This window comes from Sturnus vulgaris, chromosome Z, assembly GCF_052056855.1.
Source record: "Sturnus vulgaris isolate bStuVul1 chromosome Z, bStuVul1.hap1, whole genome shotgun sequence".
NCBI lineage: Eukaryota > Metazoa > Chordata > Aves > Passeriformes > Sturnidae > Sturnus > Sturnus vulgaris.
In genome coordinates, this window is record NC_142283.1 from 6212462 (window position 1) to 6239198 (window position 26737).

The 26737-nt window shown below is 42.3% G+C and overlaps 1 protein-coding gene across 4 annotated transcripts in view; it reads left to right on the forward strand.

The window, feature by feature from the left end:
- The window catches only part of MARCHF3 (membrane associated ring-CH-type finger 3), a 56304-nt gene extending 29567 nt beyond the window's left edge, over positions 1-26737 (forward strand). The window contains exons 1-5 of one of the 4 annotated variants that reach the window (XM_088156522.1): positions 3389-3497; positions 8000-8216; positions 9268-9475; positions 22337-22546; positions 26273-26737. In XM_088156522.1, coding sequence (XP_088012648.1) covers positions 3467-3497; positions 8000-8216; positions 9268-9475; positions 22337-22546; positions 26273-26431 — 825 coding nt within the window. In that variant the 5' untranslated portion in view covers positions 3389-3466 and the 3' untranslated portion in view covers positions 26432-26737. Of the gene's footprint in view, positions 1-3388; positions 3498-7949; positions 8217-9267; positions 9476-22336; positions 22547-26272 lie in introns of those variants that run through there. The other 3 variants (XM_014883844.2, XM_088156520.1, XM_088156521.1) reach the window with 3 other exon arrangements.

The following is a 26737-nucleotide window of genomic DNA, read 5'->3' on the forward strand; positions in this document are numbered from 1 at the left end:
GGGTATGATAATAATCTTTGTTTCAAAACTGGAGTCTTAAAGACAAGTAGTGCTCATTGAGCTTCTAATGAAGCTTTTCTCAAATGGAAGACTGATGAAGCCAATATTGCTAAACTCTGGAATTAAAATATAAAGCTATTAAAAAAATAAATGCTTTCAATCTTCTACTTACTTTAATTTGAAAGTGGGTTTAGTACCTTTTCTAAGTTTCATCCATTGAACTTTTTCCCATCAAAAATGAGAAGTATAAATACAATAATTGTAATAAGATCGTATTTGTGTGCAGTATTGACTGCAGGAGCTGGAAGAATCAAATTTACTAAAAATGGGCAAATAATTAACTTAGCAATGATGAACAGAAGAATTAGCATTTTTGTTAAGCTGTCTGTAGAAAAACCATGACCACATTTCTCTAAGTAGCCCCCATTAGTAGTTAAAAATATTTTGCCTTTTGCTGGCTCTTTTTGCCCTGCAGTTTTCAGGCTCCTGCCTCCATCACCTGCCAGCACTCTCTGTGCTCTCTGTTGCTCAGACTCTTGTACAGACTCATTGCTTGGTCACAGCCTCAAAATCTGTGTGGATTTGGCCACAGCGAGCCAGGTAAAACCACAAGTTAATAACTGATCCCTTTTGTCAAAGAGTTAATTTACACAAGATTTACATGAACAGGAGTTCATTACCAAACCCCAGGCATGAAGTTAAGTCTCAGGTATTAACTATGTACATGATTTGCAGCTTAAGCAAGTAATTTTCAGCTTGGCCTTACCTGGCCAGGAGGAATCAGTTGGATTCAGCTGATGATTACCTGTGTGAGTGAGAAAAAAGAAGCCAAATCAGGGATTTATTTCGTGGGTCAGGACAATGACCTATGTGATGTTGGCAGCCCTCCTTTCAGCCTTGCAGTGGAAACGGGGAGAGCTATTTTTGAAGGTGAAAACTTGGCCTTGGTAGTACATAAATATTTAACTTGGAGCATTTTCCCCTGAGCTCCATCCTACAACTGTGAGACAGTAGCTCTGAGTCCAGCCTAAATGTGGAGAAGGTCAATAGTAGCAATTCCATCAAACACAGCACATTTGGATGAGATCTGGCTGAATTTGCCCTCCTAAGACCTTGTATTTAAGAAAGACTTTAAGACTTTGTATTTGGCAGGAACAGTGGTCCTCACACTGTCTGGATTCTCCCCACTTGCTGGAAGAATAGTTGAAAGCACCAAGGTGTGGCAGATGCAACTTCTGTTCCATTTCTTTGGTGTGCTCTGCTGTGTGCAGGTGTGGTGTGAGTCTCAGAGGGTGGAATGTCACGATTAATGCAGAGTGGGGGTCATGATGGTTCTTTTGATCTCAGAGGTGCAAACAGGCAAAGTGCAGGGGACAAAATAAGTTTATTCAACAGCAGCAATGCATTTTTATTAAATGCCAACAACTCAGTTGCGATAGAGGGGAGAGATACAGGAAACAAAGCATAGAGAGAGAAAAAGAAGGGGATGGGAAAATAGCTACCAACGAGAGGAGATGGATGTCCTCATGGGCCAGCCAATGGTTGGGTCTTCATCCATGGGGAGATCTCAAAGGGTCCTTTCCAGAGGGTCACTCTTTTATAGTCCTTCTCCAAAGCGAGTGGCCTCTGGCCAAGAGGTGGGAAGATTTATGGACCATTGTGTGGTGCTGCAGGAGACAGGTACGGTCAAGCAGTCCTCAGTTGGTACAACACAGTCTCTGGTTGGTGCCATGACAGCACAGTCCAGTGAACACAATACACCAGCACACAGCCAGAGCATCCCCCTTGGCCAGGCCAGTAAACCATTGTTGGGAGTTAGCCTGGGTGGGGTCCTCGAGGTCTCCTTGCGATGGTCGGGAGGCAAAATCGAGGGGAACTTGGGACCCACCCTTACAAATGAGCATCCTGCCCCCTCAGATTTTGCTTTATTCTGACAAAAGCAGCAGCAGGAATGAAGCACCTAAATGGGACAGAGGTCAGAGTCCAGAGGCTCTGGCTGGTGCAGTTAGAACTGCTGCTGTTGGAAATTGCAAAAGACAGGTTTTCTGATGAAATCCGAAGTACTTTCAGAGAATGGCACTGCTGAAAGTTTTACGGGTCCCATGATGAAGGAAGTGCCTCATCAGTAGAACACAGTGTGCAAAAAAATACTGTCACTCTCCAGGACAAAGTGATTTTTAGAGATGAATCCTGGCTTTACTGACATGGAGTTTTTTGTCCTTCGACAGCTGTTGAGAGCAAATTAAATTCTCATCTTTCACATTTTAGACCAAGAAGTGCTTGACTCATTTGTATAAAGTGACCTAATTTAGAAGAGGAAAGAGAACCCAGAAATTTCTAGGGCAAAAACCCCCAAACTTCTGGGCCTTTTAATATGCAACCTGTGAGTAAATAAGCAAATGCTAATTCTATCACTGTGTTTTGGTGCATGAGTGTGAAAACAGTTGTGGTTTAAGCCATGTTCTGGGGCCAGAATAAGCAGGAAATTTGTGGGCAGGAGTGGGGAAATAGGGGAGTGGGGGACTGAAGCAGATGTGGCAATGAAAAAATGGGAATTTAGGGACATGTTAAAGTATGTGCCTTTGTAACCTGTGAGGAAAGACATTTCTGCTAGGAAAAAAACTAATATAAGGAAAGAAAATATACATATCTCCTTATACCTTGGGGGGACAAAGAAAATGTATTTTCAGATCACTTGTAAACTGAATTTGTATCTTCTGTTTTTTTTCTTATTATCACAAGGCTAAAATGCCACCAGCACAAATACTTATGGTATTTATTATCATCTTCAAAATTTCATTTCAACAGCCAACAAAAGGATACAAATCTAAGTAAATGACTCAAGTTAGTGGCTGTGCAGGCAAATAAAGCGATTTTTTAGAGCTCACAGTGCCAAAAAAGCAGTCTATTGCTCTCATGGAAAGTGGTTCAAGATTCAGTATGTAACAAAATAGCAATGATTTACGGGTGGGCAGTGAAGTTTTAAAGGCATGGTCAGATTCTTAAGGACTATTTATGCTGGACTGCTTTGTGCTGCTGCCTCAGATGAGCATTTAGTTTTTTGATATGCTTGTTCATATAATTGCACTTTGAATGCAGCCTACTGTGTGGTAGTTTTTAAAAGTCCCTGGAGCTCAGACCAGATGAATGGGAAATGCTATTTACAGCTCGAAAAATTAGTAAAATGTGGGCTGAAACAGAGTAAAATTGCCTAATGTCATGCAGGTTTGGTACTGTGCTCCTTCCTATGTGTCGAAACACTTTAATGGGAAGTCTGCCCTCCCCTTCTGGTGAACAATTACCACACCTTCCTCTTGCACCTTTCAGTGGTCTCTCATAGCTCCTTAAAAGGTGGTGGTGTAGTATAGCAAACTGGATGCTGCTGACCAAATAAAATTTTCTCCAGCCTTCCTCTGCTGTCACCGTGTGCCAGAGCTGCTGTGTCCTCGCGCTGCCTCTCTCACTGATGGCTTTAGAGCTCCAAAATGAACAAACAGGTCAGGCAGCGTTTTTTCTCTCTCCTTGTGCTCAGCCACATGTCATTATCAAATATAGGAATTTGTCCTCTCAGTTTAGAGAAATCAATTTTTTAATTAAAAAAAAATTAATTCTGGGGGACTTGGGGGTCTTGTGGTGCTGCAGCATCCATGGCTTCAGTTGGAATCCACAGATTCCTTTACTCAATATTTGTATATTTGAAACCAGGAGGGCACCCATGAAGCTCTTTTTGGTGGATTGTGGAGGAAAGAGTCAAGAAACATTTCAAACTATTCCAGATATGGATGTCTGAGAAAGGCTGGGCACAAAACTCGATGTTTGTCCACTAAAATGGGATTTTCAGGTGCCCCAGGGATGTTTTCTTTTTAAAAAGTGTTTTGTCTATTCCACCTTCACAGAACCCTGCATTGTTTCTCAGTAGGTAAAAATCTAGGAGGTTTCAGAGTGCTCTGGAGTTGAGACTTTTTGGTTCTTCTGCATTTTTTTGGTGGGAAGGGAAAACAGGGATCACACAGCAACTGTGTGTGATCCAGTGAGTGCAGTGCCTGCTTTGGTCTCTGGAGCATCGTTTTTAAAAGGTGGCATAAGATTATTGTCTAAACCTCAGGGAGGGAAAAGTAAGTTCCTGTTCCCCATTTCTAGAAACAAAGGCAAGGCATTAAGGTTTTGTTTTGGTTTGGGATTTTTTTGACATTTTGACACTTGAGCCAGTGGAAAACAACTTTTTCACACAGCCTCTGACAACTGCATTGCTGCCAACTCTTGGAAACATTAATTTATTACTTAGAATGCAACTGTTTGCATTCTGAGTAGCCAGACAAGACTGAGAGCAGAAAAGGAGGTGAGAGATGCTCCTCCATGATTTGCACCATTCTCCCAGCTTGCAGTAAAATAGAGAATTCTGTCTGTGCTGCAGATCTGCTGAGCTGTCCCAAGTAAAAACTGTCCAAAATTCTGAAGCAAGCTGCACAAAAGTATGTGAAATTACACAAATAGGAAACAAAAACATATCTCTCTGAAAGCGTCTGAAAACTGGAAGGTGGCTTTTTGGTTGTTTAGGGTTGCTGTTGGTGGTGGTTTTTCTGTTTCTTTGTTTGGGATTTGTTTGGTTTTTATTTTTTTGATTATTTTTCTGTGTGGGTATGTATTTGGGGTTTTTTGTTTTTTTTTGGTTTGTTGTCATTTTTACTATTATTATCATTATTATTATTAATATTATTATTAATAATAATAATAATAATATTGGTGTTGATATTAGTATTTTGGCTGTCTTTTTAAAATAGTGCAGTATTTCTTGGGAAAATATCTCCAGATGGGATGCTAATGGTTTTTCACACATATTTTTAAGTCTTGAAGCTGATTGATACAAACTCACATCACATTTTTTGAAACTAATAGGGTGAATTTGTGGGAACATGGAATAAGAAAGGTGAATGGGTTTCCAAGTTTGAAACCACGACTGAGAGGTGAAGAAGTGCTATTCTTAGCAGAGATGCTGATAAAAAAAGGAAAAGGGAGGAACCCCACAAGTATTTGTTCAACATTTGCAACCCACAGCTTGAAGTGTAAAGATCCTTTTGCCCTGTGCAAATCTCAACCACTCACAGCTTCAGCAGGAAACCAGCACTGCTTTAAAAAAGCTCTGCTGTGATAATTTAACTCGTCACCCTGATGATGCTTTGTGTGTCTAAGAATTGGAGTGAATTCCTGCAAAGTCAGGAAGAGTGCAACAAGGATTCCAGTTGTATTCCAGGTCTGCAGATGGCTCGGCCTTTAAATTCCGTTTCAGGGCAGTAATGCTGTTTTTACCATCTTATTCGAGTGCAGCTCAATTGCAGTGGCAGTGCCTTGGTCACTCACACTTGTTGAGCCTTGTGGGTTTTTTTGGTACAGAACTTATGAACCTCTTAAATAGGAATATAGCATAATATAAATTGATATGGGGCAAAGGATGTCTTCTGCACTTGAATATTCTGCCTAGTTTTCAACATGCCCTCAGATAATTTGCTTGAGTTCATTGGTTGGTTTGTCATTGTTTTTACACTTACTGCATAAAGAAAATACCTGCAACGCCTTTACTTTTACTCTGATAGCCATAAACCCATATATATAAATAAATGAAAAACTGGGACTAGTGACAATATAGAAAAGAAAAAACAAAGAGCTAAATACTGCCATACATTCATCATCCCAAATTCAGCCACTTTTCTCACAATTTTCTGGTGTCTGGAATAAATATTGATATTCTGTCTTCCCCAATTTTATATTGCTTGTCTTCATAAATACTATCTAAACACATCTTCCTGCTTTTGTTCTTTATTTTCTCTTTTATTGAGGCATTTTTGACTGATTTCCACTTGTTTTAGGTGAAAAACTTTTTAACATAATACATACATATGGGTAAATACTGACTTTGGGGAAGTTTGGCTGTTAAGATTTACAATTCTTTAATGTCAGCTTTAATTTAGGATTTGCTTAGGATCTCTGTGCTTCTCAGGGCAACTAATCTCCATTATTTACCATGGAGTTCAGTATTAAAGCACATAAAATTTAATTCTATAATTGTATCACTTTTCAGGCACATGCACTGATTTTGTGTGAAAATGGTTCTTCTGAATTCAGAAAAATATGTTGTAACTTTCAACTTCCTTTTAAAAAAGTAGAAAGGGATTACCTGCATCTTCTCTGCCAAAATGGGATATCAATGCAGTGCTGTAGGCAGAAATTTGAATTAACATTGCTGAGATATAGCCAGATTATTTCCCTTGTGCTTTAAAGCTTTGCATTTAGTTGCATCTTCTGATGCTCCAGCAAACTCTCCAAACTCATCAAGTGACTGATGGATATGTTTGTAAAGGCCTGGATGGTCATTTTATGTGAAATTATAAACCCACTGTTGTACTTAATGGGGTCAGTGAAGCAATCAGGAAAGAAATATAGAATTCTGCAGTGTGGGTCTGTAAGCATGATACTTCTTAGGCTTTTTAAGTTTAATGAAGCAGCTACTCAGCAGCTGAACATTCTTGTTAAACAGTCTCAGCATGGATTTTAAAACTAAAATGTTTGCTGAACACCATGGTCTCCTTGGAGAGTCTGTGGCTCTTATTCTCTTGAAATGCCTGCATCTTTTATATGTTAATGGTTTTGACATCAGCCATTTGCTTCATTTTCATTGTAAATGAGGCCCAGAGTCCGACTCCCTTCCCCATTCCCTGCACACTCTCTCTCCTGTAAGCTGCCTCATCCAGCTCGCTCCCTGGGGTGTGCCTGCTCTGAAAATAGCTGAAGTAATCCTGCAAAACAAACGCTCTGCCAAAGCATTCTCCTATTTTGGGATGCCTTTCTAAGAATAAGAGTCCCTGTGTGAAAACTTGTGTGGTGCAAGTGGTCCAGCATCCACACGAAACCTTACTGCAAAGACATCTCTTCAGGGGCAAGGCCAAATCACAAGGTTTATTCTATACTCTTGGGGAAACACCCCTGTGTAGAGGGTTTTATTCACGTTTGATTTGTAAAGATTCTTCTCAGCTGCAGTGCTGACACTGTATATCTGGGTGAGTGATGCACAGCACTTTTTTTGGAGATTTTTATGATTTTTATGTGGGAATATCATCATTGCGACCTGCAAGGCTTACATGGGACTGCAGCCAAGTGTCCAGAGGTGTGCTAGCGAATCTTTCCCCCCTTTTGCAAAGAGATTAACTCATCCTGTGTGTGTGTTTTTGGTGCCTAACCCGAAGGGGAAAATGGCAGGGATGGTGGAATTAAATCCACAACAAGCACACCCAGCCAGGAGCACCCATCCCACCAAGGCATCAGGAATTGCCCAGGCTCCTTATTCCCAGCACAAACCCTTCCTTCCCAATTGCCATGGTGGAAAGCATCATGCAGAACACCCTCACAGTGATGTGAGAAGGAGCAAAGCAGAGCAGAGAGGCATGGGCAGGCTGTGATTTCTGCCTCACCTTGTGGCATAAATTATTGCTGTGCACAGGCTGTGATTAAGCAGGTTTGTGTGACTAAAGCCCTGTACAGGATTAATTGCCAGGTCTGTGCTCTGCTGTGGGTTGGTGATAGAAGACACTAAGCAGCAGTGAAGTGTTGTCAAAGGGGATTTGAAGCCGATCAGACATCTTCCTCCCCAGTACATAACTTTCCCCGTTGGCAGACAGCCTTTAAATTTGAAAGTGCAAAAAAATTTGAAAGTACAGGGTGGAGGCTGTATATTCCTTCGAAACATTTGGAGGGAGAGTGACAAAAGGTTCAGCCTCTCTGTTTATCACTCCTGACTTCAAGATTCTGCAGAGGGAAGACAGCAGGGTTGCTGTCTTGCTGCCTGTGGGATGTGCAGACTGAATTTTTTTGGGTGACACCTTCTCCCTGCTGAGTGGGCTTTGGAAATCTGGGGTGGGGAGTGAGGGATGCTCCTTCTCACGCCTGGTGTTGGCCAGGCAGGGAGAGATGTGCCCCACAGCACCTCCCTGTCCTGGCTCCTGCCTAGATGGGGACCCGCTGCCCAGCGCCATGAGGACGAACCGCTGCAGCCACCTGCCCGGAGTGTCCCCAGAGTGCCCACGCCCTCCAGCCCCCGATGGCAAGAGCCTGCCCGGCAGCAGTGGGGGCCTGGCCACCAGCTGTCCCCCCCAGTATGTCATGCAGGTGTCCTCCAAGGATGGGCAGCTGCTCTCGTCCGTCGTGCGCACCCTCGCCGTGCAGAGGTATGTGGGGGGCAGAAGGAGGGACAGGTTAATCCCATCTGGTTTAACCCCCATCCCAGCATCACTATCATCCTGCTGCAGAATGCATCACACTTCCCAAACGCTTTCCCAGCTGGAGTGCTGAGCAGCCAGACAAGCTGTTCCTAGCACCAGCGTGGCAGCTTCTGTCTCTGTCCGAGTGATTGACCAGCTCTTCCTGCTGCTGGTTTGGAGAGGCAGATCAGTGGGGAAATATATTGTTAATCTGTGCCTCTGAAGCATGCCTCAGGCTGGTCTTGTTCTCATTAAAAGCAAGAAAGAGTTTTCTGATGTGTTTAGCCTTATCCAGGCTTGGTGCTTGGGTCAAAGTTAAATTTGTATTTGCTGGTGGTGAGCTGGAAAGGCTTCATGGATCTCAAAGCAGTGCAGAAGAAATACCCAGCTGCAGCCACACACAGGGATGTGTTTGGTACAGCTCTTTACAGTTCTGTCTGTATCTCTGCTTGACCTGCCTGTGGGCTGTCCCAAAGAAAGGAAAATCCTTTCCAGAGAGAGGAGGCTTCTGCCTTTTTGTGCTTTTCTGAAGTTGTGGCCCTGCCTTCAGGGTACTACAGGGCAAGGTGCTGCTCTTCCAGCAATATTTTACTGTTGGCCAGTGAAAACAATATTCAGGTCAGAGGATCACCACTACAACAACAAGTGCCCAGCTGAGGCAGATTTAGAACCTCCCTGATGCACTTTGGGACTTTCTGAGGTGGCTGCACCACTGCTTTGGTTGGGAAGAGTCAACCAAAGTTGACAAACTCTTGTCAAGAGTTGGGAAGTACAAAATACAGAAGGACTTGGTCTTCTGCCTCTCATCTGCCACTCTGATGTTCTTCTCTCTACACTTCCTTCCCTCCCACCCCAACAGAAGAGCTATTTTAACCAAGGATACCAAAAACGCCTTAAACCATTAGCGCAGCAGCTCGGATTACAAATTACAGCACTCTTAAATATTTCTAGCCCGTGACAGACAACAAAGCCTATTGCCATGAGCCTTGACCAGCATTTTCCTCTCCCTCTCCTGCAGCAGCCCCTTCAATGACCGGCCCATCTGCAGGATCTGCCACGAGGGCAGCAGCCACGAGGAGCTGCTGTCCCCCTGCGAGTGCACGGGGACCCTGGGCACCATCCACCGCAGCTGCCTGGAGCACTGGCTGTCCTCCTCCAACACCAGCTACTGCGAGCTCTGCCACTTCAGGTTTGCAGTGGAACGCAAGCCCAGGCCACTGGTGGAGGTCAGTATGTGTCAGGCACAGCCCTGAAATCTTGGTTTGTCTTGGTTTGAAAGACAGGTGTCTGCTAAGGAAGGCAGTAGTTTCTCTTGAAATGGAAAATGTAACCCCTCCCCTCCTTCTGAATTATTGTAGTTTTGAAGTTAAGGAGCTTCCAGGCAAAGATATGAGAATAGGAATAACATTTTTTTTACTAGGAAAATTAAAATTAAAAGATACGGTAATACTACACAACAAAACTCTGACAGAGTCAGAATGCAACCTGACACCTCCTCATTCAGGGTATTGGTAGCAGTCCCATTAAAAGCTGGCTGCAGTCCTCCTAGAGTGACAGCTGTGGTGCTGTTGAAGCAGTGGTCCTGTAGAAGGGTGCAGTTCTCCTCCACAGATGCAGTGATGATGTAGAAGGGTCTGATTTTCCTCTGGGAATCCAGTGGAAAAAGGCTGCTCTGATGTTTTAAACCTCAGGTTTTATTTAGGTAGGAAATGCTTGGCTACTCCCCCTGGGTGAAGCATCTCCCCATGGGATGATGTCATTTTATCAGTCATGCAGTGGGACACGATGGCTCATTAACAGAAGATGCCTCCCTGGAGGAAGGATGGGTTGTGGAAAAGATAAAGAACACTGCCCCTGTGTTTTAACAGATGATGACAGAATACATACTTTAGTTTACATCCTGCCTTGCAACCCAAGCCATAGTTTTGCTGGCAAAAATCCACGCCTGCCCTCATGCAGGCATCACAAAGCCTCTGTGGCTCCACTGGGGCTTGGCAGTGTGAGGGTGGGAGCTCAGGGAGTGGCAAAACTCCTCGTTTTGGAGCGAGTCAAAACAAATTATTAGAGTGGGATTTGTGGGTTTGCTTCACTGCAAACATGAGTGGAGGTTTGGGAAACAGTGGTGCAGCAGATTCCTGGAATGCCAGCCAGCTTGGCAGAGGGTGGAAGAGAGGTAAACAGCAGTTTCTGTGGAATGTAGGGCAAGTGTCTGCGCTCAGCATATTAAATATAGGTCAGAAATTACTCTTTTTTCTTCTTGCTTTTGAGAGGTAACAAACTTAGGAGCCCTAGAAACCCGGTTTTCATGCCAATCCCACGAGAAAGAATTGCTCTTGTTCAGTGTTTAGACATTTTTTAGTGACCTTTTGGGCTCTTCTTGCCTATGCGCCAGACTCGACAGTGAATTCAACAATTGTTTCTCCCTTATCAATTAAAACTAAGTTTTTGCGAACCACAGATAGCAGATTCATGAAGTTTTCCAGATTTTAGGGTATTTTTCTTTTCCTCAGGAAAAGAAAAGAAATCAAACCAAGTTCAGTCTCTTGACACTGTTAATGACCTTTTTTCCTCCTTTATTTTATTTTGGAAAAAGAGGAAGCAAAGTTAGGGTTTCTTTTGGAATTAAATATAAATAACCTTTGGCAAAATGAATGAGAATAAGCATTTTGTACCTGTTGGTGATACATGCAGAACTTGGGTTCGGACAAAGTGTCTTTCCCATGCATCTTAATTGTTCCTTTAAACTGTGTCAAAACTGGTGGAAGGAGGCACAGTATTAAAAATGGGTAGGGGAAAACAGCATTTTGTTTCTCTAGTGTTCACAGATAAGAGGACAGAACTGACTGCTAGGAAGTGGGTCAGGGGATGAGCAGCTCAAGACGACCAAAATTGCTTTAACTAAGATAGGCATGCACATTTCGTGTCTAAGCCCACGAATATCTTCATTCTTCCTCAGGATCCCCCCACAGAAGGTACATGGCAGGGAATTTAGCCCAAGTGCTGCACCCAGAGCAAGTTTTGGCCAGTCTGTGGCTTGCTATCTGGTTCTCCTCTCAGTCTTTGGTGCAAGAACAATGCCACTCTGAATCTGCCCTCTCAGAAGAAAAATAAGTGGTGCTGAGGAATCACAGTTTGATTTTAGAGCCCAGCCTCTCGAAATTGTTCCCTTCTGGTGGCTCCTGGTGAGGCTTGTGCTGCACAAATTGGATGTGGTGCTGGCCAGAGCTGATGATGATGATGATGGAAGGAGCTGGAAGCAAAGCTGACCCTGCCCAGGCTGGGGCACTGTGGTTGCTTGATTTTTCCCTGATGAAACGAGGCTTCTTTTTTGGCAAAAGCAGTGATAAATAGTAGAAACAAGAGCAGTGATATTTAAAGTAATAATGGTGAAACCTGCCAGTTGTTTCTCAGCTGAGGACAAATGAAAACCCTGACCAAGAACATTTCTGTAACATAATTAAGTGTTTTTATCTTTACTACTCATTATTTTCTGACTTCTCAGCTACTTACACACACAGTATTTTAGTGCAGAAAACAACAGTTGGGTGCAGTTGCAGGAAAGGTCATAAAACCCCCAATCCTTTGTGATATTACAAATATATTTTCAGTTTAGAAGGAAAATGAAGATGTACTTTCAAAGCCGCATATACAGAGAGTAAGTAAAATGAGCTGTAAGCCAGGGGGAAAATTAAGCAGAAAGATAATCAAACTTCTTGGTTCCTGTCAGCATAACTTAAGTTTGTCCTGGAAGTTTCTACTTATTTAGTGCTTTGAAATGAGAATACATCCCCATGCAAATGCAGCAAAAATCTGAAAGTTCCCGGAGTAGATGAAAGTTGCCAGATTCCCGCATCTTCTGTGTCCTAAAAGCACTTTCATGCCTGTCTCTGCGTGTTACCTGGAGTGTGAAGATGTGGAAGGAGGTTTTTCAGGTGTAGTAGGACCATTTGTCACAAAAACTCTGCTGTAATATTTGGATAAGTGACAAGCCAAAGTGGCCACCTGCTTTTAACACCTCAGTGCGTGTAGGTGTGGGCTGAGGTGTCAAAGTTCTCTTCATTTAGTGAGGTAATTAGTTCTCCAAAGATTCCCCTGACCTAGATAATGGAAAGAGTAAATGGTCCTCCTCTCACTGAAGGTGAATGATGAGTTTTACCAATGTGTTTTAGTAGGTCAAGGGGGGCTATTGTACTCATAAAGTGATTTATAGAGCACAGACTCTAAAAACCTATCCAGTAGCTCCTCAACAGGCCCTATCTCACAGAGTGAATACATCCCATTCAGGGGTCAGTGACAAGTAGTGAAGAAATGCTCAAAGCAATCAGTCATCATATTGATTTTTTTCTCCTAGAGATATTCCACCAGGGTGGGGGCGAAAAAAAGAGGTATTTCTGACTATTCCAAGACATATTATACTATTTTCCAAAGGAGAAAAAAAAAAAAAGAAAAAAGGAAAAAGAAATAGAAGAAAATAAAAAGAAAATAAAACAGCACACTATTATGTTTTCTCCTTGTCCCTTCCTTGCTTCCTAGTGGCTTAGACATGGGTGTGGGAGAAATCTCTTCCAGTGGAAACAAATTGAGGCACTACACTTGTTTTATCTAGTAATGTCATCTGTGAATTTATTCCTGCTGTTACAGGAGAGGGTGCATCAGCAGCGAGCTTTAAATGGAATGAGTGGTGTGGCTGATGGTTCAGCTGTGTTCCTTCCTCCCTGTGTCCATCCCCATGGAAGCAGCAGAGGTGCTGCTCTGTGCTTCTCCTTTGTCTCTGCCGCAGGATGTATATTTTTGTCTGAGGGAGAATCTTGTCCCTGGAAATGCACAAGGTGCTGATTGTTTGATGAAACCCAAAACCCAACCACAGCAGCAGGCAATGGCAGTGCAGCCTGCCAGGCAGACCCGTCCTCTCAAAAAATAAATTTGGGATGCTTCTTGGTTCATTTCCTTTTTTGGACTAACATTATTCTCCCCAAAAAGATTTGTGTTTCCACACAGGAAACCAGGCACTGTGGTGGTCAGCATTCACAAGAGTGCAAAATTCAGTTAGAGGAGTCAGGGTCTGAACCCACCCCTTGTACTCCATGACAAAGGAAATAGAAATCTCTAATAACCTATAATCATACGATCCATATGATGGTTGATATCCACAGAGCTCTTATGCCTTGTGACAAACCCGCCAAGGACCTCAAAGCCACCACAGTGAAATCTCAAACTGCAGTAATTCCATGACTGACTTTTATGGACCTTGCAGTTTTATACAAGCTGCCTTTTTAAGGCCAATCCACAGGAAAAAAAAAAAAACCAATCTGCATTAGGAATGTGTGGTATTATTCACGTAGCTGCATTTGCTGTGTTTCAGCATAAAGATTAGTCAAGCTTTAGGTAAGTATTATGTATCATCTTCATTTCAGTTTCCACATTGCATCTGTGTTGCTTCCACTTGGCTTAGTGCAGAAGCAGGCACGAAATGTGGCAGTACAAACATATTTATGTGCAATAATAAAATGTTAGGGAACAGCCAGCTATGAAATAAAAATGGTATAAGAGTATAATGTGACCATATAAGTCAGGCTTGTATTGCTTGTACGTTACTTACATGTTTTAAACCAAACAGGATTTGGTATCTATTGGCTCACTTTTTTTTTTTTTTTGCAAACAAACAGAAAGCACTTAATTAACAATACAAAGCTCATAAGCAAAACAGCATGACTAGGACAAAAAATAAAGTCAGGATTAGCACAACAATATTGGGCAGAAATTAACTTCAGTTTTTTCCCTGCTGTGTTACTGGCTATAGAGCTTATATCAGGAAGGTAAAATAAATTTTAAAACCCTCTAAAATGTACACCTATGCATGAAGTATTTAAGATGAGCTTACATTACAAATTAAAACCTCCTGAAGCCTTGCACTGAAATATGAATTTATCTCCTGTGCAAGACTTTGAGTCACGATGTTTTTATCTGTTTGGATTATTTTTACTTATTTTTCCTCTCCACTGTTCAGTGAAGCAAGTCATTAGCATTAAATTACTGTAATGAACAGACACCAGATTTGCTGCAGGTAGTTTATAAAAAGATCACACCTCAAGCTAGAAGGAAAATAAATGGTTCCTCAGCATAGTCACCAACCAGGAAAACTTCCATAAATCAAAGTTTGGAGGAACTGCAGCTGTCCATACAGCATATTAGGGCTAGGAGCAGATAATTAAGATGTGTCCATCCTCCTTCTTTTCTTGATCCAAAAAATGACAAATAAAAAGGGCAAGGTGATAGGAACATTTTGGTACCTAGTTGTCTTTGGCTGTGAAAATAATCCCCCTAGGACCAACCCACACAGGGAGATTTTGAAGCAGCCATGTAGATTTCCAGTAAAAGTATATCTGAGTTAAAGAAAGTAATAAAATAAAATAAAATAAAATAAAATAAAATAAAATAAAATAAAATAAAATAAAATAAAATAAAATAAAATGTAATAAACTCCCCAGCATAGATTTTAAACCATAAACTCTCCAAGATGCATTTTTAAAATCTATTTATTCCCAATGGAGTGAAATCCAGAGACCAAACCAGAATGTTCTTTCTCTTTTAAAGATAAATTAAGTAGCTGTTTTATGTTCCTTGCAGCAAGGATCTGCTAGAATACACAAATCTTTCTTATAATACTGGCAGCAAGAATGCAAATAAGAGCAACCCACTCCCCATAAAAAAATAAGAATTCAAATTACTTGTCAGTGAACAGACTAGTTTAAGCCATCACATCTGCAACTGCTCATTCCTAAATTCATAACAATCAAGGGCAAAAAAAACTCAAGGAAAGTGCCCAGGAGAAAGGAACTGAACAACCAGATTTGCTTCAAGAATGAACAGAATGGGGGCAAGATGCTGCAGTTTTCAAAGGCACAGCTTATTTTGTTTGAGATAATGGGTTTGGTGAGTTTTCTTTGGGCATCTTGGTCCTGTAAAATAGTTCTAAACTGCCCAGTTGTAATCTATCTCTGTTCTTCCTGCTCGTAGCATTTCCTACCACTCATGGGAGCCAGTCAAAGTTTACATTTTCTAGGAAAATAGAAGTGGTAAGATTTGTTGCATCTGTCTTTTTGTAGACCTATCAAGCATTTATTATCTATCATGTCTTTGATGTCCATATATTTGAGCTTTTAGATCAGGATATTTACAATGTCTTGAAATGAGTGTTGCCAATAGCAAATCTGCTTTTCTTTCTTTCTTTCTTTCTTTCTTTCTTTTTTTTTTTTTAATGAGAAATGTGATTTTTGTTGGTTTTCTTGAATGTATATATTTGTCTGCCTAACTGGGAATACAGTTAGGCAGACAAAACCGAATGAGAGCATTGCAAATACACACAGATAGAAAGAAACACAGCTTTTCCCATAATTCCACAAAAATCTTCTTTTTTCTTGACACATCCTGAAATCTTTTAACTGATACAAGCATCTCCAGAACTATAAATTAAAAGTAGATAGTAGGAAAACAGAACAGTGGTGAGCCAGGCTAATGTGAAAAAATTATATTATTGTAAGACATTTAATAGATTTCTCTAATGCCATTTAGCAAGCTCTGCTATTTGTTTTCACTGCCAGAGAATTACTAATCTTTTTTTAGAAGCTGAGCATGTGTAATCCAGAAACTGGACACCACATCCACGAGCCACAACATGATTGCTGCTTGGTGGAGCTTTGTGTATCAGAATCAGAATCCAGAGCCCTGAATAGGGAAAATTTTGAACTTTCTGTGCTGACAGGCACTAACCCCCCAAAAAACCACAGCTTTTGACTTGAAGCCATGGAGAAGGCTTCCAAAATTGAATGATGGAACTAAAATCACTAGTTTGTAGTTTAAATAAAAGTGCGCAGTTTAAATAAAAGTGTGCAATATCACATAGTAAAACTTATTAAATTTGGGGTTTTAAAATATAGTAGTGTGAAAAAAAACAAAATGGAAGTTTTAGGGCAAAAGTTTCTTTGTTATTCACCGTCTTCTTCATGAGTTTAAGTAGTACTTTTATAATTAAATTTAAAAAAAAACCACATTGCGGATCAAGAATGTTTAATTATTAAATTAAAAGCAAAAATAATTTAAACGTCCATTCTTAATTAAATAGTTTAAGCTTAAAAAACCTTTTAAAAAAAAATACACTGCTACTTTTAACATGTTAGCTAAAAGTGCTGTAGAACTATAAAAGTACTGGTAGTACTATAATATAAATAAAAGTTAATAAACATCTAAGTCCAAGCACAAAATACCATCTCTCAAAGTTTTAATCCCAACTCTAAAAAGAAAAACAAAACAAAACAAGACACCACAATAAGGATAGGTGCACTCTTTCCCTTTTTTTCAGTCCCCTGGGACCCGGCCTGACTGCCAGGACTTTTCCATTGTCATGGGCAGCGCCCTGGCAGCTCCAGCAGCCAATTCCCTGGGGGCTCTGGGCTCCATCCCACGGGTCCCGCAGAGCTGAGCACCTGCAGCTTCCTCAGCTGGCCCTGAGCAGGATCTTCCCTTGCAGGGGCAGAGCCTTTGCTCCCCAGGGCCCCCCTGCTCTGCATCCCCTGGGAGGGCTGCCAGGAGAGGCTGCCATTGGAGACTGAGGCAGGAAAGCCTTTGGGTACCTCAGGCTTCTCCCCATCCCCTTCATCCCCATCCCCTTCATCCCCATCCCCATCATCTTGCCACAGCTGTTGGAGAGGGGAAAACACCTCCTGTGACCTTCCTTTTCTGTTTAATGAAGCTGGAGAATGTCTTGTTACTCTTTCCCCCTTTCCAGGTTCAGCTCCAGCCTCACCTTGGCCTTCCTGACCCCAACCCTCCACAACCTCTTAGAGAATTTAATCTCCAGACTCTTCCCAGGTCACCTGTCCTTTCTCCCACTGCCTGTGCATTTGTTTCTTTCCCTTTCCTCTGGCCAGCAGGTCCCTGCTGAGCCATGCTGGTCTCTTGCCTTCCCTGCTCAACTTCTTGCTCCTGTTTTTCAGCTGGAAGATGACCCAAGGTCTAAATTGAAAACTGAGTTGTGGTGTGACAGCTACAGCCTGTGGTGATCTCCTTACAATAAGGAACCAACCCTGGGTGGCAGCTGTCTCTGCTGTGATTTACCCTTTCTAGAAAACAAAACAAAAATTCAAGTTTTATCATGCACCACCCTTACAATGGAAAATGTAATTTTTCCCCTTTCAGAAACATGCAGACATAGCAAAATTTATTTGCTATTTCAGAAAGAAGCCTTGGCTCTTTGAGACATCCACATTTAAAATATTACCATCAATTTGAGTTAAAGTAGGGGCTAAACTTAAGTAACAACAGTCTCATTTACAAAGAGGCCACGATATAGGCACAATAACATTATATAGATCAAATAATTTCAATTCCAGCTCTCAAATACACAGGCCTCTGAGACCAAAGAAACATCTCTGTGAGCTGTCACAATGGCCTTTATAAAGGCACCTAAAAACAAAGACAATACTAAAGACAATATCACTGTGCCACTAACAGAATGTTTGATAAGGAGGAGACCCAAAAAATGAGGCATAAAAATATATTTTTTTCAGCCAAAAAGTAACTGTCAAATGTTTGTTTTCCTTGGCAAAACATTAACCTAGGAAAGCTTGAAGTCACCCAAAGTCTTTCATGACACAGAAAACAAGCACGTATACCATTCTAGTCTGGGAAATTTTGGTTTTGAGTTGCATGTAGTTAAGCCAAGTTTCAAGACATTTCACTGAAAAATGTTAAAATGAATATTTAAAGTAAAAATAGTGTCAGAAAGAAAAAAAAAGGCTCAGTTTTTTGGGAATGGGCAATAAATGGGAAGAGGAGGAGCAATAAATAGTCCTCTTGGTCTTAAAAAATGTTCTTCATTCCAGAGAAATATTCTTTTTAAAAAAAGAGGGAATATCAGCCTTTCTGTGCTTAAAACCCAAGGGAAAATTCTCCCACTGGTGGCTGCTGGTATGAAACCAGAAAACACAGTAATTTCCAGCACTTCAGCTTGTGTACAGCCTGCTTCCACCAGGACTCACTGCCGACCCATCAGCGTGAAAATGACAAAAGGAACAGATAAGTTTGGATGTGCAATGAGCTATTTTTTGCTCAAAGGACAATGCATTTAGGGGAGATAATTCCTTCCTATCCTTCCAACCCAGCTTCGTGGTGTAACTCCAATAATGTTTAAAATCATTTCTCCAAGGAAAATGTACTCAACCAGAAGGGGCTCTGCAGCAGAAACAGATTGTAGCCTTAGGATCTGATCAGGAAAAACACTGTGCACACACTTTACTTTTATGCTTGTGAGTCATCTAATTGAAGTTAGACCTGTAGAGATGAGTACTTCCAGGATTTGGCCTTTGGCAGTGGTGAGCCAGCTCAGAATTGTGGAGGTGTTTTACAGCAGTGCTCTGCTGGCAGCTCATTTTAGTTGGGATAGACAAATTCAGAGTCTGAGCCTCTCCAGGGTGCTCTGGTCCTTGGCTGCTGCTTGCTCCAATGATTTCCTTCTTCAATTTCCACTCTGCTTTGTGAAGTGACTGCAGAAAATCTTCCTGTGTGTGGGGTGGAGCAGCCCTAGGTGTGTTCACAGTGTCTGGTCAAGGCGAATGCAGTACATAAAAAAATCTCTTTCAGGATGTTAAGCAAGTTCCCTCTCAAAACTGCGTCAGCTTATAAGCTGCTCTTCTTGGGAGGCTGCTCCAGAGCTGGATCCTCTGAAGGATGGGGATTTTTTTTCTGATTCTTATCCTTAATTTATTTGGGGACAACTATTATCCACCTGTTCTTAAGCCAACCTTAGGCAGCACTTTTACTTCACCAATGGCCCCCTTCAGTTCTCCCTTCTGGCTTTCCTCAAGATGCATTTAGAGAGTGGATTATTTGAGATAAATGTTAACCCCCATCTCTCTGAGGTGCTGGATTCTCAAAGGGTCTCTTGGCTTGCCTCAGCCATGAGCCAAGATGAGGTTTTGCATCAGGTGCTATGCTTAAAGATCTTGAAATAATTTTTGCTGCTATTGCTGAGGTCATTTCATGTCTTGTTAGTCCAGCTCCAACGACCTGTGGATCAGGTACAGGGAACACTTATCACTTTAAAATTGTACTTCACAAAATACCAGGCAGGCCAGCATTTTACTTCAAACATTACCGTTTTTACAACCTCTTTCTTTTTCTTTTTTTTTTTATTTTTATTTCCCTGCTCCCCTAAATGGAAATTATCACTCTGAGAATCTCAACTTATTGCAGAAATAATTGGGCACATTGGCACATTTTAATAGGACGGATTTCAAAGTGTCACAGTGCAGATCTGACAGCTTCATCTGGCCTTATATCTTGTTCCTGGCCAGGAGGGTAGTCCATACCATACTGCCACAGTAATTAATCAGCTCAGGGCTTTGTTAGGATCCCTGTGTGGCTATGAGCTGCACAAAAGGACTTGCTGACTTAGCTTTTTAGCTATAAAGTAACTTGACAGTGCCCATTCCATTCCCAAAACAAATAACTGGAACTGGAACCTAGAAACAGAAGCAGATTTAGAAGCAGGTGTACCCTACTTCAGGAGAAAAATAAATGCTGTGACTGAAATCTGTACAACCACTGAAGTTGCTTAATCTTTGCTTTTGGCTTATACTTCAGAGCTAGCTAATGAAATCCTTCTGGCTTTCTCAGGTTAGACTGTAGAATTGTGATGGCTTCATTTATTATTTAATACTACTCTTGCCTGTCACAGCCTCATCTAATATTTGAATTGCTTGGGTTTGACTCTTTGTTAGTGTGCCACAGGGCATAAGGAGCAGGGAGCTGTGAAGCAGCTCCACACCATTTTAATCTGCTCAAACTTTCAATCAGGTTCAATGACACAGTGAAAAATACTGTCTCAATTCAGGTGCACTGCACTGTGTTCTAGTGACAGTCACAGGGTGGGGACAGCAGCACATGCCTTGACATGTCTGCTCCCTCCCCTCCATTCATATTTTTCCTCCTTGCCCAGAACTAGCAATTATTTCTTGCACTACCTGAGCTGCATGGACGCCAAAATTTTGAAGTCTGTCCTGGGAAAGTGGTGAACACCTGCAATTCCTGTTGAGGTCAAGGAGAAGCCAACAAATGCCCAGAGTTTTCTCTTCCAGGTCACCTTTCAAACAAGTGCTTTTCACAAAACATCTTTTGCACTTTTAAAACCTTCAAAAGCACAGTCTCTGCTATCAGGTGCTTTTAGTTCCTCTTGTTTTCTTGGTGGTTTCACATGGCAGGGACTCCTGGAAATGGAACAAGGGGAAGGTTGCAATCAGCCCTGCTCAGAAGCACCCAGATACAACCTGGAGCTGTTGTGCATAAACCCTTGGGGCTGTTTTTAAGTAAATGGATTGAAAGCTCCAAGGAAAGTGGTGTGAGACTTTTACTCACTGTTTAGCATTCTCTTTAAAGCTACAGTTAAATAAAAAGATGTTCAAATGTGAATGCAAGTCCCCTTATTTTGCATGAGGTCTGCTGAAGAAAACTCTGCTGGCAGCCTATTGCTGTTCTCCCTCTCATACTGATGGGGTAGAGGGATGAGGAAATGGCTGTGTGGGGTAAACTGACCATGGCTGGTTACTATTTTTCCTGGCTAAGGAGAGGAAAAAACCACTATTGAACCGTCCTCTTTAATTGGCATCTTCCTTACAACTTCTTGCTCATAGTAATGCATAGCTGGTTTAAAGCACTTTGCACTCCCTCAGCATTTCAGAAGTATTCAAGCAAGTTAAAAGCCTGCATCCTGCAAAAAAAAAAAAAAAGTTTATGAACATATTTCTTGTGTTCTAAATTTTTGAGTTGTACATGAGACAGAACTTCTACTGCCATGTGTAACACACTTGGAGAAATACAAGGACCAAAGTGTTCAGGGATGCATGAGCCTCCTCTGGTTCTGCTGGCCCCAAAAACCCATTAAAGGATGCTGTAGAGCAGGTTTGACCAAACCCTCCAGATCACATTGGCAAAAATTACAGGGCTGGGTAGTTTTCCTGTTCAAATATTGACTTGTGTGATGAGGGTTGTTTTTTTTTTTTTTTGCTTTTTTTTTTTTTTTTTTTAATTAAAAGGCCTCAATGTACTGTTGTAGGAACTTCTTTCACCTCTGCTATCTCAAATCCTGTTTATAGAAATGTGGGCGTGTGGGCTTGATAGCTATTCAACCCCAACCTTTGCTTCAGCAGCTGACTTCCAGACACTGTTTCTCAAGATTAATACCCTCTTAATAAAAATAACCTGGGTGCATTGAACTCTGCTTAAATGTGGGTATCTGAAAAAAAGTTGAAAATGGCTTTGTGAATGTTATGAGCAGAATGTAAAGAAAAAAAAAATCATAAAATAGCATGGAGAATGTTAAAACATTTTCTGCTCGTTTACACATTGAGAAGGGAGTTTTTCAAAGAAGCCAGTGGGCAAATTCTAGGGGCTGCACTACATAAAACACTTCTCAAGGGCAGCCTTTACCACAGCTGAATAAATATGGTGGGTACAGCTAGAGGGGGACACCAGCAGGAAGCAAGGAGGAGAAATTCAGGTCTCTAGTGTTGCCTAAAAATGAAGGAAAACCTTGCAAACAATATTAAGAGTGGTAAGGTGAAAAGCAGCTCTTTAATGAAAGCTTTCAGGTTCCCTAAGTATAGGTATGTACATGAGTGATACAGGATTTTAATAAGGTTAATTAATTAGTATATCTAGCAGGTACACAAAATAAGAGACCAGTTGCCCTGGGGTCTGTCCCTTGGAGTTGGTCCAGGGGGTTGTTTGTGCCTCTCAAATTCTGGTGGAAAACAAGGTATTCACTTCTTCAGCATGAGAATAAACAGAATTTCAAGAAAGTGTTAGAAAGGGGTTGGTTTACTATTCTGAAATGTGAGAGAGGGCAGGAAAAGGACCAGGAGCTCTACAGCTATGTAATAAAAGTCTGCAGGCACATGAGAGGCATCGCCAGGAACACCCAAAGCCACGTCCTGCTCCACGTTCAGTCCTCCAAGGGATGGGTTTGTGCTTTGAGCTGAGGGTAAAACACCCTCCCTGTGCTGACACGTGCCTTGTCTGTGCTCTGCCTGCAGTGGCTGAGGAACCCAGGCCCTCAGCACGAGAAGAGGACTCTCTTTGGGGACATGGTGTGCTTCTTGTTCATCACCCCGCTGGCCACCGTGTCCGGCTGGCTGTGCCTGCGGGGAGCCGTGGACCACCTGCACTTTAGCAGTAGGCTGGAAGCTGTCGGCCTCATTGCACTCACTGTGGCACTCTTCACTATTTACCTCTTTTGGACCCTGGTAAGTGTCAGGGATTTCGTTCAAGTCGCGGGAAAAAGGGGAAGAGCAAACGGGAAAGTTAATCGTGCAGAGCGCTCTAGAGCATTGCATGGAGCGTTGATTCTGTGCTGGTAAATGCAAACTGCACCTGCAAGAAACCTCTTGTTTCCACACCATTCAAGTCCCCTGGAACACCAGAGAGGCAGTTTGCTTTAGGGTAAGGATTCTCAAATCCCAAACACCAGTGGGGACAGCAGGAGGGAGGCAGGGAAGTAGCACAGAGGAGTTTAGGATAGATGCTACAGGAGGGAATTTCATCAAATGTGATGTACAAAGGGTGAAGGCACAGCACACACACACACACACAAAAATATCTAGGTGAACAACCTGGCTGCCATAGAGGATTCAGATTTTATTCTAATATGACATTAGGCCAATGGCAACATTTGCCAATTTTAAAATTCAAAAGTACTGGATGTGGGGGAAGCATGTGCCCAGGTCTGTAAAAACAGAGCTGCCTTTGCAGTGCAGGTGGAATTGCATCCTGCACGCCAACACGAGTCACTTACATGCCAACCCATCCCGAGAGCCACTTGTTCTGTGTCAAGTTGTTGAACAGAGATCATTTACTGGCCCCAGTGCACTGACAGGCAGCTGGCCCAGCAGAAACGAGAGGAACACAGGGGACAGCTGCCAAAATGGGTGTTCATCCAGCCGTGCTCGCTGAAAGGCCCAGGTTAAGGCTGTGTCTGATATTTCACACCTTTTTGTGCCGTGGGAAGAGCAGGGTGGCTGCAGAGGGGGAGCACTGACAGCAGTGAGCTCAGGAGGTGCCAGCCCGTGCTGCTGGGGCAGGAAACACATCCCACGTGTGGGCCATGGCCACATGCCACAGGGCCAGCACACAGCTCTGCCTCCCACTGGGTATGGCCCTGCCATCTGGACCCGTGTCAGCTGCTGAGCAGGTGGCACTTGTAAAAAAACTGTGTTGGTGGAGGAAGAAACCCCCTGTGCTGAGCCCTGAGGAAAAGGGAGTGTGAGGGGAACACAAAACCCCCACGCTTCCTCACAAGTATCTCCAAGAAAGCTGTGGAAGGGATCATCTCATTTACACGTTTGTGAGCCCTGTCTCACCCACAGGAGGGTGCAGGCAGTGAAAGCTCAGAGTTTTGCCTCATGAGCTCAGTGCAGTTCATCTTTTTGTTGTTTGTTTTTCTGTGGAGCAGCAGCCCTCTCCTGGGACAGGCCGTGTACTCCAGCACGGAGGCCACACTTGTTTCTCCTCCAGTGCTGGGTGTAGATGTGCCTGGCAGGTATGCAAGCAAATATTGCCCAAATTTCCTTTGTGTATGGCTGCTTTAGAAACCAAAATGCTGAACAATTTGCCTAACACACTTGATTTACCATCACTAAAATTGTTGGAAGTGGTAAAAGGAATTTTTTCAGGTGGATTTAATTAGCTATGACACATGGACTTATCCAACCTTGCTTATGAAGACTGCAGCATCTCAACTTGGGTCCCTATCCCTGGGTATTGCATTTGCAGAGTAAGAGGAAGAAATCCTTTCTATTCACTTTACAAATTTTATCCCTTCAAAAGCACACAGAGAAATATGCCCTTGGCTCTTGGAGAACATGGTAGTGATGTGAGCCTGAGGTAAATACATACCTTGGTTGGTTTAATCAAAATTCGGTATCTTTGATGCTCACTCAGTTGTGGACAGCTGTAATTCCACTCTAAATTGTTATTTAGGGCACTGGGAGATGGATGGAGTAAGGAAGCACTGTGTTCACCTGAGAAGGGCAAAACAGGGAGGCCTTTAGGGGACTGGACCACCAAATGACTAAAGCTGAAAGGCAAAATAACCCTCTCTTCAGTGATGTAGGAAAGGCCCAGCCTGGGTTTGCCTTGGGGAGGGCTCCAGAATAGCCTTGTAATGCAGGAAGGAATGGTCCCACACCCAGAAGTGTTAATGCCATCGAATTCTTCAGCAGCACTCGCCTTGTCATTTTTGGAAGGGGGAGAATCCTGTTACAGAGCTGTGGCTGTGCAGGGAATATGTTCAGGGCTGCGGGGTAAATTACACACAAGATGATACAATATTCCTCTAGGTCCTGCGGAAATTGAGAGAACTAAAACTTTGTTTTACTTCCAGTAAATCAGCTTTCCTTCTCTGGAGGCAAAAGCTGGCACACAGATTATTTACACATCACAGTTATCCCAGTGAGCAGCAAGCAGGAGGGATGCTATTTTTAGCATTTCAGAAGCTTTTTTATCCCTCCATCCCTGTAAAACAGAGAAGTTATCCATAAAACACTGCTGCTTTTTACTCTGTATTTTAAACACACACCAAAAAAGGTACCTGGGCCTTCCCAAAAAGAAACATCCACACACAAAAAAGGGATTGGTACTTAAACAAAGAATTCAGGGCCACACTTTGCTTTCTCTTATATAACATACATACCTGGTTTAACAATGCAGCTGCTACTCAAAGAATCTCATGTTCTGCTGCTTGAAAACCCAACCCGAGCTCCAGCTCACTCTCCTGAAGCTGTCACTGCATTTTACAGGGCACCCATCTTTGCAGATGTTGGGGTGTTTTTACCCTCCTCACTACTCCAAGTGATTTCTGCTGCCCCTGCAGTGTCTTTTGAGAAAAGTTTTCCAATATTCCTTCATACACACTGCTCCACAGGAACAGAAGAGGCAAGTTGCTTTCCTGCAGGGGGAGGAGGTGGAAAGTTGGGGGAATTAATCTGAAGAGCTGTCTTTGCAAAACTGCTTAGTAAACCAAAGCTTTATAGGTTTCCCCCAGAGAGCTGTAAAAAGATCTAAATAAAAAAATAAAAAAGTATTTTTTAGCCCTTGTAGGACATCATTAAAAGGTACATTTGTTCGTTTAAAGGCACCCTTTTTGCAGTCAGGAAAGGATACAGTGCATGGGTCAACTCCTACCCACACCTCAAGAACAAAGCAATCATCACCTGGCACATTTATCTCAAAATTTACAGTTTGTTGTTAGTTTTTGTTGTTGTTGTTTTGTTGTTTTTTTTTTTAACTGCACATATACATCCTCTTACACAGCTACAACTCCCACGACACTTAGCTGCCACTAAAACAAATGGTAAACTATTTTTTTAAAAACGTGAGGCCGAGCTGTCTTGCATCTCCACAGCAGTCACACATTTCCACAGTAAGGTTGAAATAACCTGAAAACAGCAACAAAAAAATTTTCAGAGACAATCTAAATTGAGACACACATGTCAGCCTCTGTGCAAGCCCAACTTTGATGTATTCAGCAGTATTAAAAGTACTACAAGGTAGAACACACTACACGCAAACAATTACACTGTTTGTCAATTTAGCAACCTGAAACAAGATGGGTGCTCAGTATATCCCAGAAGATGTATATCTATCTATATCCATATATAATCTATAGCTATATCTATTTATTTATTTATATATATTTTATAAGGATATCCCAAATTCTCATTCCACATGCGCCAATAGCTCTTGAGAAAGGAATTGGCAGGATGTCTGATTTTTCAGGCTGTGAAAAAGGAGAATGAGAGGTAAAATAGACACAGACTGCTTTTCTCCTCTGCTGTGGCACCTTGGAGCAGGGTGGGTCTCTCTTTTCACCAGTTTCCCCCCATTTTTGTCCCACTGGAAGGCATTTGCAGGCGCAGCTGGCTCCTTGCAGGGCAGCAGTGACTGAAGGTGGCTTGTGTCCCTTCTGTCCCCAGGTGTCCTTCAGGTACCACTGCCGGCTGTACCACGAGTGGCGTCGGAACAATCAGCGGGTGATGCTGCTCATCCCAAAATCTGCACCCATCCCCTCCACCCAGCAGTCCCTGCTGGGCCTGCAGCCCCTCAAAAGGAGCTCCAAGGAGACAATCGTGTGATTTGGGGTGGAGCTGTGCACTGAAGATGCTTTTTTTTTTTGTCTCAGACTCGTTGGGGTCGGGCAGCGTCCAACACCCAGGAATGTGCAATTTGAATTTACAGACTGACTGCAGAGGGATAAATCACAGTCAGAACTCAAGTTCATGGATGCTGCAGTTAATTTGTGGTGTTTGCTAAGCTGCCAAACGTGTTTAGTTAGCAGGGACCCTATGGATTCTGCAAATATGTTAATTGTTGCATCATCGAGTGATGCAAACTTTTTTTATTGTTTAGAGTATTAAACTATGGTAATTAACAATGCAAAA